This window comes from Salminus brasiliensis, chromosome 23 (assembly GCF_030463535.1).
Source record: "Salminus brasiliensis chromosome 23, fSalBra1.hap2, whole genome shotgun sequence".
Taxonomy (NCBI): Eukaryota; Metazoa; Chordata; class Actinopteri; order Characiformes; family Bryconidae; genus Salminus; species Salminus brasiliensis.
In genome coordinates this window covers 6,524,324-6,546,040 of record NC_132900.1, presented here as the reverse complement: position 1 = coordinate 6,546,040, position 21,717 = coordinate 6,524,324, and the positions used below count along the sequence as shown (strand labels likewise).

Genomic DNA, 21,717 nt, shown 5'->3' with positions numbered 1-21,717 from the left:
AAAAAGGTAAGTGCCGTGTGTCCAAATGTGACAGAATTCCAATAAACTAAAGAATAACATCCACAATTTTTAGTTGTTGCCAGAATTAATGAAATAACATGAAGAACATATTATTATTATTGTATGTCAATAAAAATTTATTTTTAAAAAGGTTATTTAACCAGCGATTTCAGATTGAATACATACATAGAGATATCCAATTTACCATACATACTATACATTGGTTCTTTAAGGGGACTTTAGTAAAGATAATGGCTCTAAATGGATCCTTGTCAACACAGTAATTTGAATTAAGCGTTAACACTGACAACATTAGAGACAAACTGAATTAGTCATGTGATCTTGCCATGTGAAAAGCTCCAAAAGTGATATAAAAAGGTATGAACAGGCACATTTGCTGTCATCCATGCCCTTCTGGACTGGATCATTTACAATCTCAAGACTGTTTCTAAAATGTTAATAATAATAATAATAATAATAATAATAATAATAAAAAAGTTTGATTTGTAGCCTGTGATCATCATAGCTTGCTTCTTTCTTCTGTATAAGAAAAATGGTATAATCCAGAGGTACAGCATAAAAAAACATGTTGCTTGCCAAATACAGTTGAGCAAATCCAGATGCACTAGATGTTGTTCAAAAGGTGGATGTTCTTTAAATTAAATCACAATTATATTCAATTTACAAAAGTTCATCAGTGAAAACAAGTGAAAACCTGTGATGTGGATCTTCGTCCACAGTGGCATCGGTCAAGGGTGGATACATTAGGCAGAAAGTGAACAGTCAGTTGTTGAAGGTGATCTGTAGGAAAAAGCAAGAATCCTGAAATGGGCAAGCGTAAGACTCTGAACCACTTTGACAAGAACCAGATTGTGATGGCTAGACGACATCAGGCAGGTCTTGTGGGGTTTTTCTGGTGTGCAGAGATCAGTACTTTCCAAAAGTGATTCAAAGAAAGGACAACCAGTGACCCGGCGACAGGGCCACGAGTGCCTAGGGCTCATTGACGTCATCTTTGGAGCCCCCACCTCACAGCTCACAGGAGTTAAAGGATCTGCTGCTAACGTCTTTGTGCCAGATACCACAGGACGCCTTCAGAGGTCTTGTGGAGTCCATGCCACCGAATGGTCAGATCTGTTGTAGCAGCACCAGAAGGCACCTACTTAAGATTAGGCAGGTGGTGCCAACAATAAGGCTGATCGGTGTAGGTTGATCTAGCTAATCGAACTGTGATGAAGTGGCACCATCTAGTGGATATGACCGTGATTTTAAACATGACTCTGAATGGCCTCTTTAACTCATTCTCACACCATCGTGATAATGTCTGCAGTACTGTAAAATATCTGTGATTGTGTACAGTGCATGTATTTTAATAGAGCAAATGAGTAACACACCACCACCGAGGGATTGTAATCTCATTAGTTTAATGTACATTCACTTGGCACAATACCGTAAAACTTACAAAACTAGTCATGAGATCAGAAGCCTTGATATCAGTCACCTTAGTAAGAGACTAGATAGGTTTACATGGGGAAACCACCAACACCGAAACAGAAGGGTTATTTATTATAGAGGGACGAATGACCATCGCCACCAATGAATGCTTTTACAACTACACTGTAAAACAAACACCTCAACCCCCCCAATAAAGTGGTGTGGTTATGTTTCCAAAGCATTACATACAACTGTAATGACCACCTTAGTATATTGTTCAGTAGGTCTATAGGATTTGCAGGTTAAAAGACAAAACACAACCAACCAAACAAACAAAAACAAATAGATGCCATCACACCAGGGTAAAACAGGAACGACAATTCATATTCATGAACATGTGCTTTGGCATAGAGAGAGATTGTCTGTTAGTAGATTAGTGTATGTAGAAGGAAGCATGGTTTTAAAAACGACAATTCGTTTCATTCATTTAAAGCAATTTCATCTCATTTCAAACGATCAGCTCTGACCTCCCTGACTGTATTTGTGCGGACGAGACAACGGTCAAGGCTCAGAGTACCAGTCATAACACATCTTAAATACTCAACACCACTGATCCACCGGCAGCGGATTACAGACGGCCTAGTTAATACTTCACAATAGCACTCCATCAGAAGGCCGAGATGACGGTCAGTTGTATGTATGTATATATGTACTCATGAATGAATGGAGTCTCTTAAGGAGTTACCAAGAAATACCAAGTGCAAAAAGGTATTGTTCGCAATGTGTTACCCAAACACCAAGTAGCAAATCTGCACAGTAATAAATCATGCAGTTACAACAAATACCACAACAGTACAGTGCGCTCACCAGAAACATGAGCTTACATCTATTGCACTATTAATGACAGTTGAGGAATGCTGTCACATGGTACTGTAGATGTGAGTTGTGTATTACTGAAAGAAGCATGAGCTTGAGTTTTGATCAGGGGAGGGCTTTTGTTCTTTTGTAGTAGGCACTTAGTATAAATATAGATATATTTACGCTCAGCTTTAAGGTATAGCCATATCTGTGCAGCAATGAACAGACGAGACTTAGTACAAAAGGGGTCCAAGCACCATTTGGTGATTTTTGCATGTTCAAACAACACCCATTGCAGAGAGGAGCTGCACGAAATATGGATATGAAAAAAATACTGTGTCGCGAACCTTCAGTCACACATAACCGAACACCTGGTAACACGGCCCATGGTTTTTGACTACATGTTAGTGTGATACCGATAGACATTAGCATAGCATGAAAAGCAATGAAATACTCCACTGCAAGTCTAGCCTGAATCATTCATGCTAAATTACTTAATTATTTAGGTTGGGTTTTTAGAATGACGTGATTGCTTGATTCATTCAAAATGCCTACTGAAAACACTCATCTGGGTTGTGTATGAAATGGTAAATATGCTCACAGTACACAATAGACTACAGTAGATACACAGAGATTTGTTCGAGGGCTTATTTGCATATCACAAGCCTTGGCAAATTAACACTGCAAATGCCAAAATTACTTTAAACATTCATGTAACATTCAGTATATACACAGTCATATACAGAATATTATGACCATGAGACGTCATGGCACGGACTGTATTAGGTGACGGATGGTGTTCATTATAGAGGTAAACTGCTCCACAGTGGCACAGCGATTGCCTTTAGCAACTCGCTGGAGTTGTTGTTCCCCTCTGGCAGCATTGGCCCATGGGGCACTAGTGTTCTGCCGTTGGGTGTTCTGCATGTAGAAGAAGGTGGTTTGAATGATGTCCAAAAAGGCATGATAATGGGGTACCTGGTGAAGGGCGGTATCATCTCAGAACACGCTAACCTCATGGGATCTTTGTAGCAAAGGTGTAGCAAAAACAGACTTCTTGCACACTGAGTGCCTCCTAAAAGTATAACAGCGATGCCCCACGGGCCACTGATGCCAGAGGGGAACGGCGACTCTGGCAAGTGGTACAGAGCAATTGCCACGCCACTGGGGACCAGTTAATATCTAGAAGCAACACCTTCCGTCACCTAATACAGTCAAATTCACGGCGGCTCGCCCGAGTCAAGGGTGGTTATTTCCACAATTAGATAAGTGGTCATAATATTCTGATATAACTGTGTACTGTGTATATGTGTAACGGGTGTGTCTGAGCATGAGGAAGAAGAAGAAAAAAAAAAAAAAAATTCACCAAAATGAGCCACAAAAAGATCCCCTTGGACCAAAACTGAACACCTCTTACATGCCTTAATTTGAACCATTGTATACATTATAGGCCTACAGCTAAAGCCAAGAAAGCGACACGCAAAGGGTTAAAGGAGCACACGTTCCAATACAAATCCCATACAAACAAGCACACGTCTCTCAAGAGCAAGACACTGACCTAAACTGCATTTCCACTGCCCTCAGCAGGACGCACATGGGTGCACCTGGTCAGCTCCCTGCTAAAAAGCAGCACACACACCTGCTCTGACCACTCAGTGGCTGGAGTGGTGGATACACTTATAGCACAGGCTAAAGATAGAAGCAGTGGACAAGCTTGAGTAGACACTATTTATCAACAGCAAGCAACTCTGAATGTAGAATTACCCCTGAACATAGAACCGCTTCATGCTTCAAATGTACAACAGCTTTTATTGCCGTTTCTGATTATTATGATAGTGATACTTATGGGTCCATTTGATAATAAGTGTTACGCTCACCTTGGTTCTCTAAGTCATGTGTGGGCGATACAAACTAAAATGATATGAAAGTAGATCATAAAAATCAGGCAACTTTTTCATTCTTTTTTTTTTGATAAACTAAATAACTAAACGTCAATCAATTTCTAATTATTCAGTCAAGGCAGCTCAGACGTCAAAAGGCAGGAGGGCGACGGGGAAGCCATGTTTACAAAAGAAGGGAGCACAGAAAAACACGGAAAAAACACAGGGCCTTTCTGAAAGTCCATGAGCAGCATGAGAGCATGGATACACATAAAAAATAAAGATGTCACAAAGAATAGAAGACCCATGTTTGGTTCCATAAAGAAGCATTTTTGCAAGAGATGTGTGAGTGGGAAGGCTGTACGGAACCAAAGTGGTTCTTCGCTTAAGGAACCCTTTGTAGTATCTTCATTTTTAAGCGTATACAAAAAGAATGAAGATAATATTGCACTTCAAGGACATCCTTCTTGTCAATCCTGTGCTGGGACACTTGTGAGACGGCAGTGTAAAAGGGGGAGGGACTTATATAGGACAAAACATTCATTTTCTGTCTGTGTGTACCTCTCGTTAACTCATGCACACACTTGCACGCACAAATGCCTACGCTCTCACACACACAGTGTGTACTGACTGATTCCGCAGAAAACTAAATCGCTAAAAATGTCTCAGTCTAATTTCTGGGCCTTTTCTGTCAGTTAAGAACATCCCTGTTTGCTCCATTGGCAGCATATGCAGAAAAAAAAATTAGCACTGTCGCTAATTAATTAAATATTTCCTTTTTTCCCCACTGGTTTTGCTTAATTAATTTCCACCTCTGCTACATGCAGAAATCCATTCAGAGTCCTCTGCACCTTGAAAGTCCTTTGTTCTTTGTGTTTTGCTTCTAAAATCTCCCTCTCCCTCACTTTTCTGCTGCTCTGTGGCTCTCTGCCGCCCCCTCCTGGCTACCGTGAGCTGTAGCCCACTTTGCGCAGGAAGATCTGTGTGAGGTCAAAGGTCATAAAGCTGATTCCTACGGCAATGGGCCCCTTGACCCAGTTCATGCTCAGGCCTTTGTACAGGCCCCGGATGACGCCCTCCTCGGCCACGATCTCCCGCATGGTGCCCAGAATGGTACTGTACGTGTGGCCCGTCACGCCTGCCGTCTGCATGCGGCGCCGCACCACGTCCAGCGGGTAGGAGGCAGACTGTCCGATCAGGCCGGCACATGCCCCAAATGCTAGGCGCTCGAATGAGTATGGCTGGCCTCGCCCTGTCTTTTCTGATGGAGAGAGAATGAGACAGAGAGACATTAGGCTTTACTACAAGGGCATTAACACAGCTGAATAAACACTAAGGGCTGCAACAATTAGTTCAGCCCAAACAAGCTAACTCCAGGGGCCCCATTGGAGAAAGGTCTGACATGAAAATGAAGCACTCTGATAGGGAAACAAATAACTGCTGTACAAAGATTCAGTTCACAGAGTTCAACAGCTTTCCAAATAAAAGGCATGTCTGAAGGGGTACTGTTTCGGACTGAAAAGTCTGTTGCTTAGCATACAAAAATCCCACGGCTGATCAGACCCCTCATGAACAATTAGAATAACCAGGTCTTCCTAAAAATCTATCTGATAAGGCTAATACTGGCTCATAAAAGTCTGCATTAGATCATGGTGTACTGGTTTTACTGTCAATATTACACTGCTTTAACAAGCAGTTTCCCAAGTACTTTAACACAAACTTGATTGGTAAATTGCAGATCACACTGAACACTCTTTAGACCAGATCTCAACACTTGAATGCTTTTGGGAAACCAGGCCCAGTATCATATCAAAATACCAAATCCAATTAAATTGATTAAAATGATACCACAGTGTGATCAAGGATAAAGGAGGGTGTGTACAAATGTAAGCTGCAATCTGCACGCACACACACACACACACACATTGCAGTAGAGCAGAATACCTGCATGCAGCTTTTTGAGTGTTTCATAGGTAAAGAAGCTGAGTCCTGCATAGGGAACCACGCCCAGGATGGTTGGGGTAAATCCTCTGTAGAGAGTCTTCAGTCCCTCCTCACGAGAAATCCGCACAAACACATGCAGTATGTTACTGTACCTGAGGAACAGAAGTCATAAATTCACTCAGCAATTAGAACCATTTAATTGACCTGCTTCTTCTTCTTCTGGTGAACACAAAAAGTTAATAAATAAAATAAATAACAAAATTCTGGACAAATAAACAAAGCTTAATTAGCACAGAAGGTGTATCCCTTTAAGTCTTACATCTCTTTCGGTGTGACAGCCATGCGGGCACGGACCATGTCGAGTGGATATGTCAGCATGGCGGCAGTGGTGCCAGCTAACGAGCCAGCCAGGAGTCGTGGCACAGGAGGCAAAGCTCTACAACAGAGGGAAGACAGGGTACCGAGTGTCTAAAAACACTTCATGAACAAAATACTAGTTATTGTGATTGTGATCATGTCTGATTAAAGATCAACCTGCAATAGATGGACAAACGTTTCGGGACACCTCGTTCATCTTTCCCCCCCCCCTGAAATCAAGTATTTAAAAGTTTATCCTGCTGTTGTTGGAGTAACTGTTTCTACTGTCCAGGGAAGGCGGCTTTCTACTAGATTTGGGAGCACTGCTGTGAGGATTTCATTGTATTCAGCGACACAAGCTTTAGTGAGGTCAGAATGTTGGGTGACCACCACCCACCTCGTTCCCAACAGTATGGGATGGAGCACTATCATTCCAAATAACACAGCTCCACTGCTCCACAGCTCAATGCTGGGGGAGCTTAATACTTTTGCCATGCCTGGCATTAGGCATGGTGCCAATAGGTCTCAAGTCTTCCAAACAGTCCTATCCTTTTGGCAATACTTCTCTACATGGATTAGACTAGCTGTGTGTGTGAGTGCATTTGCACGTTCATGTCAGCAATGAGTGCAAGTTAAAGTGGCTGAATGCATTCATTAGAAGGGGTGTCCACAAACATTTGGACATATGGGGTCTTAGGTGGCTGCTAAGGTGTTGCTATGGTGTTTCGCTTTGGCCACTCTGATAGCTATAGATAGTTAGAAGATAAGACTGTTTAGAGTGTCTGCTCGGTCTACATCCCACACAATGCTCACATTCACCTAAAGCCTAAACGCCGCTGTACTCAACACGGTTCCACACACAAGTCATAAACTAGCAATAACGTCTGTCATCACGCTGTACATCTTATTACTGTTACTACCGTCCTACTTAAGTCTTCATTAACAGATCTGCAAGCATTTAGTAGCAGGATGTTCTGAAAGTGCGGTCATCCGATAGCAACAGGCATGACCTTAAATAAATGAGGCCTCTGTTGGTATGCAGATTCTGACAGAGCAGCTTTAGTGGGTGAAACCAAACACTTCTGTCTGAGGGCTGGGTGAGGTACTGAAGGGGAACACTACAGCCTCTGTGAATCACTTCTTGGTGTGAAATTTGCTCTTTACACTGTTAAATCAGTGTTCTTTAGCAAGAACAATGGTTATATGTAGAAAACAGTAACTCAGAGGTTCATTTCAGTTTATTTTATCACATTATTACTAGGTTATAATGCTCAATTATGAACTGGTCCAGTCAGCAATGCTTAGGTCACGTCAGGGGACATAATGGTGAACACTAGCTTCCATTCATTTTTAGCAATATTACCATGTTATTATTTTGACTGAATCAAGTGTGTATATGTTCCTATAAACCTTTAAGAGCAACACAGAGCCTATTTTTGTTAAGAGTGTGATAAATACATTCACTGAACCCAATCCTCGATCAGCATGAGATTTTGGCCCCCTTAAAATGAAAACAAAAGACCTTGACAATGCTCAAGCTATGAGGAAATAGTAAGATTTCCTAAGATTACTGCCCGGATATGTAATTATGGTGTACATTACAGTTTCCAAGAAAAATCTTCCAGGATACTATTATACATATAGGAGTGCATGTGATGGACAAACTGCCATAATGTGCTTTTGATTGCCACACACTGCAACTGTAAAATTCCTGGCAACAAAACAAGATTCACTTCATCATGTGAACACTCTACTGCTGTACAGTGTAAGGTACTCACTTGCCCTGGAAGCCATAATACCCTCCCAGCAGGGTCTTGTATTGCTCGTGGGCACAAAACTGGATGGCAGCGTAGGGGATAACCCGCACCATGGTGGCCGAGTTCCCCCTCCATAAGCTGAGGAAGCCATTCTGCCGGTAGGTGTGGTAGATCAGCCGGTACGCCTCCTGTTCTCATTCAGAAACAGACAAATCCGAGTAGATTTAACTTCAATAACTTTATGCATTCATAAGCAGGAAATGAGTTGCAATCATTCTCAGAATACCAGAATTTAATTTAGACTCACCTTGGCAGAGAATCTATTTGAAGACACTGTAATGGGAAGACAAAAAACAAGGAAATATTATGGAAGGATAATGTGCAATGGTCTTTAAAGGCATCTCAGGAAATGATATGTAGAAATTTACTATATGGACAAAAGTACTGGGACACCTGCTTTTCATTGATGTTGTTTTTTCTGAAACTGAGGGTCATAAAAAAATAGAAGAGTTTCTCCTGCTTTTGTTGGAGTAACTGTCTCTACTGTCCAAGGAGGAAGGCTTTATAACAGATCTTGGAGCATTGCTGTGAGGATCTGACACAATGTAAAGTTGCTAAATGCATTAATTAGAGGGGGTGTCCATAAATATTGTTAATCTTTTGCTGATTATTATCCAATATGTCAATATATGTGGAGGGCACTGCATGTACAGAAATTAGATGCTTGAGCGAGTGTATGTGCTAGATTCCATATTAACATCAGCTCAGTGTTTCTTACCTTGAAAGATGATCTTGGTTCTGTCCAGAGGAGCTACAGCTGTTTTGGCCACAGCTCCCGCTAAGGCTCCAGAGAACAAGGAGTTCAATACAGAGCGACCCTGTTTAAAACCCTGTACACACACACACACACACACACACACACACACACACACACACACACACAATCATACAACATAACATATACAAAAAGGAAAGTGTAGATACACAAATGTTACAACAACCCCAACACACAAAGAGAATCTAGAGGAAGGACCAACTGAGGACAACCAAAAAAACATTAAGTGAAAGTGGGCAAAAACATGGTCACCCTAGTATTTGTACCAAATGTTTTTAAGATGATGATCAGCACACATTCAAACAGGTGTGTCCAAACTTTTGACTGGTACTGTAAGTTAGCATAGCAATGCTAAAAAACGGGTTAGTATGTAAATATTTAGTGTATTAACCAGCCAAACCTGCACTACTAAGATTAGCAAATAAACTGCAATTGGGACACAGCCCACATCACACGGAAATCAAGACAGTGTTTTTAGCAGTGTTTATTCCATGATGTCAGAACTGAATCAGTTGCACGTGGGTGCAGGAGGCAGCACACTAGCCAACCGTGAGTCAGTTGCAGTTGCAAGTCACACACACCCCTGACAGACAAAGCTTCTTAAGCAAAACCTAAGTGAGAAACAGGAACACCTGCTGAAGAGACTGTGACCTATTCATCAAGACAAAGTAGCAAAGCATGTAGGTTTCCAAGAGGGGGCTGTATATTCTATATACATATACATCTACATCTACTGTCAACTGTATTAATAATCAGGTAATTTCAAGCTCCTCCAGTACACTTTTGCGTTCACCTCACCATTGCATTTTACCATTTACAATCGTGGGAGGAAGTGGCAGGCTTATATAATGGCTCAAAACTGGAAAAGGTAATAACCACCGACTGAAATAGTTGCTTAACAGAACTCTAAAAATAAGAGCGTATTTAAAGTGCGCCACTATTTTGGCATCAGAGCGTCCCACGCTGTCGACTCTGGAACAAACACCAACCCCAAATCATGAGTCAGGAGTTCTGAAACACAGTGTTACAACACTGCTGTAATGACACCTGTGCCAGAGAGCCTGTTTACACCAGGCATTAACAGCGTCTTTGGTGATCAGATCATGTTCGGATTTTACTTGTCTTCATGAAAAGCCAGGTGTAAACACCCGCAGGATGCACCAAGATCGGATTACAATCGGATCACTCCACCTTTTAGGGTGGTCAGAGACGGAGCTGGTCCACATTTAATACAAATGTAAACGGAATGCGTTTGCGGAGATCGGATTTTGTCAGACAGGCAGAAACGTGTAGTAATTACTGTGGATCTTTGCTTCTCTCTCCCTCTTGCTCTATCACACTCCGTCATTCCTGATCCCCATGTGCAAGTGTGGGCATGTTTGTGTGTGCACAGTCACGCTCTTGCTTGTTGGATGCTGCTAAAGAACCTGATTAGTTGGATGAGCTGTGTTACATTATGGTTGGAACTCTATGGGACAGTAGGTCCCCGGGAATGAGGTCAGGCTTCACTGCCCTAGATCATAAATCTATAATTAAGCCAGATAATCCAGGTCATTGTGAACGGATGCACATAAGTTTTCGTTGCATGTCTGCAGTAAAACTCCTTCTATACATCCTGGCTCCCTGCCCCCTATATAGTGCACTACAAAGGTCATGAAGTAAAGATTTTCACATTCTTGGTGAAGTAAATGTCCAAAAGAGCAGTCTTGGGTTGTAAAACCCCCTATTACACTCATATCGCACTGTTTGAGTGTAGAAGCGATCAATCACTTTGTGTATTATGAAGTTTACTATATAGATAGGGAGTAGGGAGGCACTTAAGACTTCTTCAAACCTCTACAGACTTTGCAGAGTATATAACATTTGGGTGTGTTCACTTACCTCTGATTGGCTGGAGGAGGGACGAGGCAGCACCTCACCCTGTGTAAGTGGCCCCTGGCTTTCCTGCACTCCATTTCCCATCCCTGCCCCGTAAACTCATACACGCCAGCACTCGGGGCTTGCTGGCTGGCTAACTCGATGATGACACGCACACAGACTGGACAGCTCCCTATAAGGGGCAAAAGCCAAAGTAGGGCAATTAGCATGGAAGCTCTATTATACAGTAGATATAGTGTCTGAATAATTGTGATGAAGAAATTGGGTCTACACTCTTAAAAACAAAGGGTTTCTTGAGCAAGGCCATAGAAGAACCTTTTTTTGGTTTCACAAAGAACCAGTTTTGTAAGAGATGCATGTTTGAAGGATATGTTAAAGGCTGAAAGATGGATGAAAAGTTTCCTCATCAATTTTTAAGGTTCTTCATGGAACCAAAATAGTTTAAAGGAGCTGATATAAGGGTTTCTCATCAATTGTAAGGTTCTTCATGCTCACATCTTTTTCTTCATAGAACCAAAAATGGTTGTTGTATGGAAATCCCCTCCCCTAAAGAACCCTTTAGAGCACCTTTATTTTTTACAAAGGAATGATCACCAACACTGCACTCAATTATGTTTAATTCCAAAACTAATTGTGTTATCGCTAGGAAACACCCAGTATTCCTGAAGATCCTCCTTCTAGGAAGTTGTTTTATTTCTTTGAAGTCTTCAAAGCCCAGTTTAGGTTCCAGTTATTGTTGTAAAATGTGTTCAAACAAGCCCAGTTTCCTCACAGAAGAAACACCAGGCCTGCAGCTAAAAACACATAGATGTTTAACTTGATATAACCCAAAACGGCACATTCCCACAATGGAACATCTTAAATGAAACGTTGTTGAGGGCAAAGGTCAGCGGGGCATTATCAGAGGAGTACGCAGCAATCCACAGTGTATAAAAAGTCCACAGGATCAAATGGCATCTAAAAGGCCATCAGATGGCAGGATTCCAAAAACAGCACTAGAATCACTGAATTATTTAATCGCTGAAAAGGACAGGCCTATGGGCCCAAATGTCTGGCCATATACCCATACTACTAGGGGTGTAATGGAAATATTTTCAGGTTTAACACAATTTCCCATGTTTTATATGACAAATGTCCACACACCCCCCCCCATGTTTCGATACTCTACTGGAATCGTTACAACCTCACTTATGACAGTGGACACACATAACAACTCAGTAATCCTGTCAACACCCGCAGGAACAATGACTTTATAAGATGCTTGAATGGATGGCCTACATGCGTCCCTAGTGTTGCTGAGGTAAACCTGACTTGATCCAGTTGGCACAAATCCTATTGCTATTCTCAGGTCACCAAGCATGAGGGCAGCATAGTGTTCACATATCAGTACAAAGCTTCTGGGTGAAAGGTTTACCCTCACCAACACACACACACACACACACACACACACACACACACACACACACACACACACACACACACACACACACACACACACACACATTCTGGAAACAAATTATACTGACAAGCATGACAAGGGTGGTATACCACCAAACTCAAAGCCAAGCTTACAGTGAATTACTGCATTTGTACTGTAGTACAGTAGAGTCTGATATGGAAATACTCTGTCTGTCTAATCTGTATGATGTTCGGTTATCATGGGCAAGAGTTCAGAAAACACAATTATTGAAACATACCTACAATAGAAGTAAGTGGGCAGATGCTGAAAGTGAAAAACGCCAAACTACTACGAATCATCTACACACTGGCTTGACCACACAAGTATGGTGGTCAACACGTTTCCTGGGAAGTTTACGGAACACTTTGTGGTGGTCTTTCCAAGATGCTGTCCACAACCCAAACACCAAAATTAATTTGCATATTCCCCCCACACAGCAACCGGGTTCAGTCCAACTACCCGGAGACGAATTTGACCACCCAGTGTAAATGCACTTGGCTAAAATCCAGATACTAGTCCCATGTAGTGACCAGGTGTAAACAGGGTCTTACTGTCCATGCTATCAGAGACCCTGTATACATCTGGTATCTGGATGCATTTACTCTGGGTAGTCAAATGCGTCTCCGGCAAATTCCCTTGTTGCGCTACACTGGTGTTTGGGTTGTGCTGGGAGGTGTTTTGGTTGTGGAATGTGTTCTGGAGAGAGGGATGGATTTACGCTACTATAACGCTACTACTTTACTACTAATAACTACTACTACTATAACGCTACTAATATACTATAATGCGTCTCCAATGCGTCTCAGACCACCTCCTGAAGTTGTTTGAGTGATCGGATTTCTATCTGGTTTAAATGAGTCTTGGGTGTGTTTACACCACTCCATTTTTATGTGACTCAGCATTTATACAGAAACTATTCTGATACTAATTTTGAATGAACTGACCAGGTGTAAACAGGGTCAGAGAGTACACTGCAGGCGACAATTTGCGACGTGGAGCCAAACTGAATGGAAAACTTGGACCTGTTGCATTGTAAGAGTTAACAATTAACTCTTATAATTACAGCTTATGAAACAAGACTTGGACTAAGGAACCGTTTGGGACAAGAATAACAGAAATGGTGTGGGGGATTGAGGAGTTAAATAAATAACTAAATAGTGAGGAGCTGAGGGAGGGCAGAGTTGTCAGGGAAACTGAGGCCGGCATGCCCGTCTCATCGGATGGGTCCGAGCCAAGTAACTGAAAACTCTCTGAACCCTTCAACTCTCAAACCCCTTTTATAATGACATCTTACACTGGTGCACATAAACAGCACTGGTGTTTCAATGGTACAGCTACAAACCAGTATGAAACTCAGGACATCAGATATTCCCACGGCAGCTGATCCCAGTGTTATTTTAAGAAGTCGTTGTTCAGGGCTGATGTTACTAAAGGCTCTTAACAATTGCAGCACTGAAGAACTGAAAGAACGTTCTAAAGAATCAAAACTAGGGTTTTTTTTGCCCCCCAGTCTGATCTGTGTACCTTGATAGAAGCTGTTGGCCGAATCCAATCTAATCTTTGTGGCTTTTTAAATTAGAAAGACACACAGTTTATGTAAGGTGTGCTGCTAATTAACCCTTAAACCCCTTAAATTAAATGATAAAAGTTAATTTAACAGTTCATAATCCTAATGCATAAATGATTATACTAGCATATTTGTGGAGTACCACAATGTTCTATTCTAGGGCCTATGAAACTGATGTAAACTTTGACAGTAGCGTAGTTCTGACAGTGAAGATCTCAATGATGAGTAAACTTACGGCACATGCAGGGTTTAAGTTATCAAGTTAATCTTGATCTCATAATCCAGGTCATATAGAAGGTGTGTGTTCTATTCTTCTAGCAGTTTCTATTGGACATCTATGCAGCCATGTGTTGATGTAAGCAGAAATACCACATATATGACAGTATAAACATACACATTGTATGTCTAAATGTTTGTGGACGCCTATTCTAATGATTGCATTCAGCTACTTTAAGCTGCACCAATTGCTGACACAGACAATCAACTGCAAATGCACACACACAGCTTGTAGAGAAGAACTGCCAATAGAATAGTACTCTCTGGAGCAGATAGACATGAACAAGTTGGCGCCATGCCTCCTAATGCCAGGCGTGGGCAGCACTGAGCTGTGCAGCAGTGGAACGGTGTTCTCTGGAATGATGGTTGGCGCTCCAGCAAACACTTTTGGTATGAGTTGGGGTGGTCACGAACTCTCCTGTTGCTGATTCACAGCAGTGCTCCTCCAAAATCTAGTAGAAAGCCTTTCTTCCCTGGGCAGTAGAGACAGTTCCTCCAACAAAGGCAGGATAAACTCTTCATAACACCCTTGATTTTGGTGGAAATACTGAATAAGCAGGTGTCCCAATACTTTTGTCCATACAGTATATGTATGTATGAATGTATGTATGTATAAATGGATATGAATAATATGCACTGTATTGTAAACCTGTTGTTTACTCTCTTCTCCATTACTCCTTGTCCTTCTCCCCTTCTTTTCTCCTTGTGGGTCAACTTACAGCCGTCCTGCCAAGGCTTTTATAGTCTCTGAAGCACTGCTTTACAAAAGAGTCTTATTACCTGAGAATAATGGAGCACTGGTTTGTCCAACACAAATGCTCCGGTGTAGCGCGGATCCAACTGCCTCATTTATCTAAGACACATTCCTGAAGCTTTGTCAAGCCTGTGATCAAGCCTGTGATCAAGCCTGTAAATACTGAGCCTACTTGAAAGCAAAAGGTCCAACACTTTGGCCTCATCTTTGGCCAATTAAGCTGTGCTTGCTTTTAACTGGAACCAAAAATCTGGTCTAATGTCGGTGCCTGGGACCTTTCCCCAATCCTCACTTTGCTGTCATTCAGGCCTACAGGCTCTTATTCGGAGCCCCACCAGCGCTATCACGTCCTACCAGGAGCAAAACACACCCCATTATTAACACACTGATCCTAACTGTTAGTTATTAACCCTTAAAACTCTGTGCTAAACCGAATCAGGCGCTTTAAAGGTCGACGACAGCAAGAGTTCAGAAGGTGAATGCTGTGAAAACCACCACCACCACCACCACCACCACCTTCACCACCACCTTCACAAGGTGAAGTGACCAGGGCAAAACCCCAGCTTATTAACCTCACACAGTGACCCTCACGTAGGACTAGCTCGCTAGCATGTTTACACACTAAACACAGAGTTATTTACTTTGTAAACAAGAACAGAACTGAGAATGAAATGCGTTTGCAGTCTTCTTACACCAACCAGCACCAGAGGAAGAGTGCTTTAGCCAGCAGGTCAGCGAGTTAGCGAGCCAGCCAGCCAGCCAGCCAGCTAGCCAGCTAGCACTAGCTAACTAACTAAGTGTTGTGTTGTTGTGCTGCTCGATCAAACTCATAACGCTCTCAGACTTACCTTCACACAACACCCCTAGCAGGCTCTGCCCCGTTTCGAGCCTGTTCCTCCTCTGAATTATCCACGGGACGACTTTACAATAAACGCAGTGACAGTTCGACAACCACTCCCCTTCACTCGAGCTGAATACCAACGCTAGCAGGGTTAGCCAGCAGGCGGCTAGCTAGCGCTGCGTTACGCTACGCTACGAGAGCTGGTTAACTAAACTGGTGGCCAGGCGCGCCGCTCTACTCGCTTGTAAACACCCGCATTTCCGAGTTAAAACTCGCTGCGAAGCTCGGTAGCCTTAAAGACAGAGCTTCGACACATTTCCCTACTTATCCCGCCTCAAGTGCACGAAAACTGAGTACTATAACTTGCACCTTCCATGCTGTTTCGTGTATTCTGCCTGACACTAGTGAGCAAGGGTGAGCGCTGCTGCATTGTGGGAAATGGAGTCCGAGGGCACAGACGCGCGTCTGGATAGGTTCGTTTGAGGGGCGTTCACGGCAAGCCGTCCAGAAATGTCTGGAAGTGATGGAAGCTTCAGTGGTGAGAAAATACCCAGAGGAAGCACTGTCATTACCCCGTATCTCCAGTTTTGCAGTTTTTCACTTTTGAATATGCATTGAATCAGGAAGGTCAAATATAAGCATAAAACGTCTGGGTGAAACACACACACACACACACACACATGAAATGGAAACAATTTCAACTGACAAGCCTGACAACAAGGTTGTGTACCATCAAACTCAAGCCAAAGTCAAGCCCACAGTGGATTACTGCATTTGTACTGTAGTACAGTAGAGTACAGTAATGCTGTAGATTTTAGATCCCTGTAGCCTGTATCTCAGTCTGTGGCATCTGTACAGTATATTCTGTAATCATGGGCAAGAGTTTAGTGTAAATACAGTACAGTACATTTTAGAGTGATATATTTAGTCTCTGCCACAAAAACATTTTTCACCTTTTGACATAATCTGAATCTGACAGTCGTTCTTTACATTGCGTAAAACTTTTGTAATGAACAAATAAGTCCCAAAAGTATCAAAGTTGAAAAATAACATTTAGAGATGTTTTAACGACAATTGTAATTTCATCTTAATTAGTTCTCTTCATTTTATAAATTGTTCCCTCGTTTTAATAAAGTGCCCTCTCTAAACTGAGGGAAACTAAGGGTTTATTGTATCGATATTCGCTAATATTTCTACCTTTGCTCTGTAGAAATGCTCCAAAATGTTTGTTTTTTTTACTTTTTACTGCTGTAAAGTTGACATTTTGGACATTCAAAATGCAATGACTGATGATATTACATTCATTTTGATATTTAATATTAATTTGTTTCTTAATATTTGATGTGTTACTGATGTGTTGAGTAATGAATGTGTACAGTTCTCATTATGTACCACAAACATTCAACCCATTTGGCTCAAAAACAGAATCTTCAATAACTGATCTGCCAGCCCTCTAACAAATTAACCCCTAAATAATTGAATCAACATAATTGATTTAATATAATAACAAAAGGGTCATTTTTGTACAGAGTAAATTTCCATACACTGTTGAAAAGTTTCTCATTTTTCAAAACTGTACTGAAATAACTAAACTTGATCATAAAACACATTAATTTGCTTTGGAATCTTTGTTTTAAAGGCATCTTTATTCAGACTTGTAAGTTGGGACTGTTTTACACATATTTACGGTATATATGAAACAACTGTCAGGGTACCACTGAGGGGTTTTCTGACGTTGACAGACTTTTTCTTTTCACTGCCTTTTCAATAATATGGATCAAGTTCTGTAGCTGCTCTCATGCACAATAACGTGGGTCAATAAAGGACAATCGGTGCAGGTGGTGCATGGCCGTGTCCAAGTTATGCTTTTGATTGATACACTCTCACAATGTGTCGGAGGAGCAAAGCATGTTCTGAACCAAGTACACTTATTCCAGTAGTATTCTGGTGAATCTGTTATTCATGTTCTTCCAGTAAGACACAATATTTAATTAAATTAAAAATTAATTGTCGTACACATTTACGAAAGCATAAAAAATACGAGTATTAAAACATACAGTAAAAAAACTGTAACACAATATGTTTAGAGGTTTATGAACAGTGCATCAGCAAAGAAATGGTCTCAATTCAGGACAACTGTAGACTTTTTCCACTGGTGTCATTTTGTATGGTTTATGGAAGTCTCTTCCATGCTGCTCCACAGTGAGTGACGAATCAATCTGGCAACCCCAGACTTTCTTTAGTTAGTGAGGCTTCCTTTGTTGCCAGTCCAGAGTTCTCGCAGTTCAACTTGACAACCCAGGTCCCTGAGGGCGGCCCTTCCCACGTCGCCACAGTCCCTGTGAGAGGCCAGGGCCTGACCAATTAGAGCTTCCGCTCCCATGTCAAGTATGGACTGGCTGAAGTCACGGGTGCGGGCGACCAGGTTCCTCAACAGCATGCAGGACTGTTTCTGTAATGATGGAAAGGAGAACATAGTTAAAATCAGGGATAAACAATACATGTACATTTATAATCAGGATATTTTTGGATCACAAAATACAAATAAGAGCAACAATAGTAATATTAATAATTATGGACAAATTATATATTATTGTTGCTTTCTAAGTCAAAAACATGAAACACTGAAATTAGAATTCTGTCCACCACAGATTTCTCACACTACAGTACTTATTTTCTGAAGTAAAAACAAAAACAAAAAACAATGCATTTAAAGGTGCCTTTACTTTTGCACACAACACTTTAAATTTCTTTTTTGCAATGTTAAATTAAGCAAATAATTATGCAGTAATGATAACTAATTAAGCAGTAATTGTGCTTTAGCTATAGATGTGAACATTTTAACTTGTAAAATCCAAAACATGTCATCTGACCTGGGGTGTCTAAACCTGCACAAAACCATATATGTGTGGTTCCTTCTTAGGGTGAGTTTATACTTATCAGCTTTGGTTTGAATTAATTCGAACCCTGGTGCGACTGCTCTGTTTGTTTGAAGTATGAACACAATACGAACCAAAGGCATCTAAAGCAAACAAGTTGTGCATAGGCTGGGGTTCACTCCTGCTTGCAAAATCTACCATCAACCCTGCCACCCACTCCACCAATGCCATGCCACCCAAATCTGCCCGCTTCATCACAGGTCAGTATCCGTGCCCACATTGCTTTAACAACTTCTGCCTGACGCTGTAGTTTAGCAGGGCTATGTCCCAAACCACACACTACCACACTACACAGTAATTTATGATGTGATTTAATAAAACATGTTTATGAATGCTGTGGTTAGGTTTTAAATAGATTTTTTCCCCCCGCTAGATATTGTGTAGGTCACGCAGGACCCACTGACACCCACCTTATGCCGACCTTCTATCATACGTGTAATTTTACCTCTCTTTTGGTTCGATTGCGAGTATGTCAGTATGACATAAACAATGGCAAAAACAAATGCAATGCAAAAACAAAAATCCTAAATGAAAAATATATTTATAAATAAATTATTATTATGAATGAGGAACCGCTGCATCCTGTTCCAGAGTAGGCGGCAGCCTTAAACGCAACATGGAAAAAGTGCTGCATCATTGCACTTTGCTGACCTGGACACTGACTTCAGCCGGATGGGTCTTCATGGCCTGTAGGGCAGCCAGTGCCCCTCCACTCTCCATGATGACTTTGCAGTTGTGGGGCTTCCGCAGAGCAAGCACGCACAGAGCAGCGCAGCCCTGTTCACACACCTGATACAGAATCAAAGACAGAGATGGGTTTAGAGTGAACATGTTACTCATGACTAGTCTAATCCACTTTGCCTATTAGAAAAGTCAAAAGCCAGTAATTCATTAGAAGCTTTTTCATTTTTTTCTGTGCTATGCCAAAAATAATCACTGCCTTCCAGCTGTCACAAAAAAACTGCTAGTCATAGGGCTAAACAACTGGATGGAGACATCCCTTGTTCAATCTCTGAGTGACAAAAGGCATACCTGTGCATTCCCCATGTGACGATTTATCGCCATGACTATAAGTTCAGTCCCGCCCGCGTTCACAATGGCATCCTTCACATCATCGTTTCCTGCAATTGCCCGCAATGCACTTAGCACCTGCTTTACAAGGTCCTGCAAGAAAAGAGAAGAGGTCTTTGACAGTTCTGCCTACTTGAATGGGGCCTTATTAGTAGCATGACTGCTGCTGTTCACTTCGAATACATATTCGCATAACTGACTAAAACCCTAAGGATGTTCAAAACCAAAATAGTCACCTGACAGTCCAAGCTGTTCGCCAGCAGCGTCATCATAAACTTCAGCCCTCCGAGGTCCACAATGTCCTGGCAGAACTCGTTCCTCACGGCAAGGCGGGACAGAGTGGCACACAGCTCACTGAGGACAGACATGTTCTCGGGGTGTGCTGGAGAGGAGTGGAGGGTAAGAATTTAACTCAGTACTTTACAGTTCACAGGTTAATTTTACAGCAGTGGTTTCTTAATCTGTCCTTAATGCCCACAGCTAACCTTTAGCAGCTTCCACAATGACCTTCAACCCGTTCTGCTCCAATACGATCATTTTGGCATGTTCGTGCGCATGGCCGAAAGGAACGCGCACATCGTCGTCAAAAGTCATGACCCTGAGAGTGATACAAGCCTCCTTGACCACCTCGGGTCGCTCCACATGGTTCCTGATGGTGCTGGCGAGCAATGTTAGAACACCAGCCTTCACCAGGTCCTGCCTGTTCTGCTCGTGCTTCAGACAGCAGTGGCGCACCGTCCGGACAGCCAGGCAGGTAAGGGCCGGGTCCTCCTGGTGCGTGCGTAAGGTGCCAATCAAAAAACCCTGGCCCTCGGCGTCCAGAAGGTCCGGCTGCCCGTCTGTGAGGGCAGAGAGAGCAGCTAGAGCAGCAGAGAGCAATTGTTTGTCCTCGCCAGCATGCTGGCAGCAGGACAGAATTGTGGGATAGGCCTCCTTCTGTGCTGCCAGGTAACGCTGAGCGAAACCAAGGATGCACTGCTCCGTGAAGAGCTTCAGATCGGCCACCATGGATGTGGAAGAGGACTCTAGCGCGCTTCTGAGAGACTGAACAGCCTGGGTGAAAAATAAGCACACACAAGGTCATGTGCTGAACCGGTCTGAATGGTAAATATTGTTGCGGTCATGCCAAAAAACCAAGTAAGATAGAAGTTCCTCAAGCATTTTATGACGAATGAACCAGCATGGATCCAGCATGGATCATGGATCAAACACTACTTGGAATATCATCACTTTAGTGTTATATACACTATGTGTCAAAAAGCTGTAAACATATGAACATTTTTTATCCCTCAATTTCTCAATCCTTTTGTCCATATAGTGTATGTGTGTGTATACCCCTGAACCGGGATAATTCAATAAAAGTATGCTGTTTCATTTATTCTATCCCAATAGAAGATCACAAGGGCTCCCCCTACTGGATCTTTTAGACAGGTACAATAAGCAATGAGTTTCCTATAGCAACCTTCCTGCCCTAACAAAGAGCAGATCGATCTGGACTTTCTAACAGACAGTCCAAACAGTCCACATTTACATTCATGAAAACAAACCACACTGTACCTGAAGAACTTCATGAGTCTGATCCTCTGTGGTCTCTTCAGAAGATGCATTCGGTACGGCCTTCACAATGTTACTGAGGTCCACACCTTACATAGAAATTGTACAAAACAAAAATCAGAACTGCTTTCCTATTTAAAGTAAGAAAGCAATGTGTGCAAAGCAGTGGTCACTAACCCAGCACCTCTGATCTATGCCCATCGTGCCCACCTGTCCACCCCTCCAATTCCAGCCTTCAGAAGACCTTATTAACCGGAATGAGGAGTGCAAGATCTGGGTGACCACTGCTTAAAAATCACTGTAGCAATAATGA

The 21,717-nt window shown here is 42.1% G+C and overlaps 2 protein-coding genes across 3 annotated transcripts in view; both read right to left on the bottom strand.

Moving 5' to 3' along the window:
• Nucleotides 1–1,404: 1,404 nt before the first annotated feature.
• On the bottom strand, nt 1,405–16,240 carry slc25a42 (solute carrier family 25 member 42). Its single transcript, XM_072669061.1, has 8 exons — nt 15,848–16,240; nt 10,947–11,115; nt 9,009–9,120; nt 8,538–8,563; nt 8,252–8,418; nt 6,436–6,552; nt 6,117–6,268; nt 1,405–5,433 (listed from the first exon to the last, which is right to left on the bottom strand). Exons 2-8 carry the CDS (start codon nt 11,025–11,027, stop codon nt 5,117–5,119), a joined length of 972 nt encoding a protein of 323 aa, XP_072525162.1. The 5' UTR covers nt 11,028–11,115; nt 15,848–16,240; the 3' UTR covers nt 1,405–5,116.
• A 1,227-nt stretch (nt 16,241–17,467) lies between these two features.
• The window catches only part of armc6 (armadillo repeat containing 6), a 5,374-nt gene continuing 1,124 nt past the window's right edge, over nt 17,468–21,717 (bottom strand). For both annotated transcript variants that reach the window (XM_072668308.1, XM_072668307.1), the window contains 6 exons: nt 21,408–21,493; nt 20,336–20,903; nt 20,087–20,232; nt 19,812–19,943; nt 19,431–19,568; nt 17,468–18,292 (listed from right to left, as the gene is read on the bottom strand). In XM_072668308.1, coding sequence (XP_072524409.1) covers nt 18,080–18,292; nt 19,431–19,568; nt 19,812–19,943; nt 20,087–20,232; nt 20,336–20,903; nt 21,408–21,493 — 1,283 coding nt within the window. In that variant the 3' untranslated portion in view covers nt 17,468–18,079. The remainder of the gene's footprint in view (nt 18,293–19,430; nt 19,569–19,811; nt 19,944–20,086; nt 20,233–20,335; nt 20,904–21,407; nt 21,494–21,717) is intronic.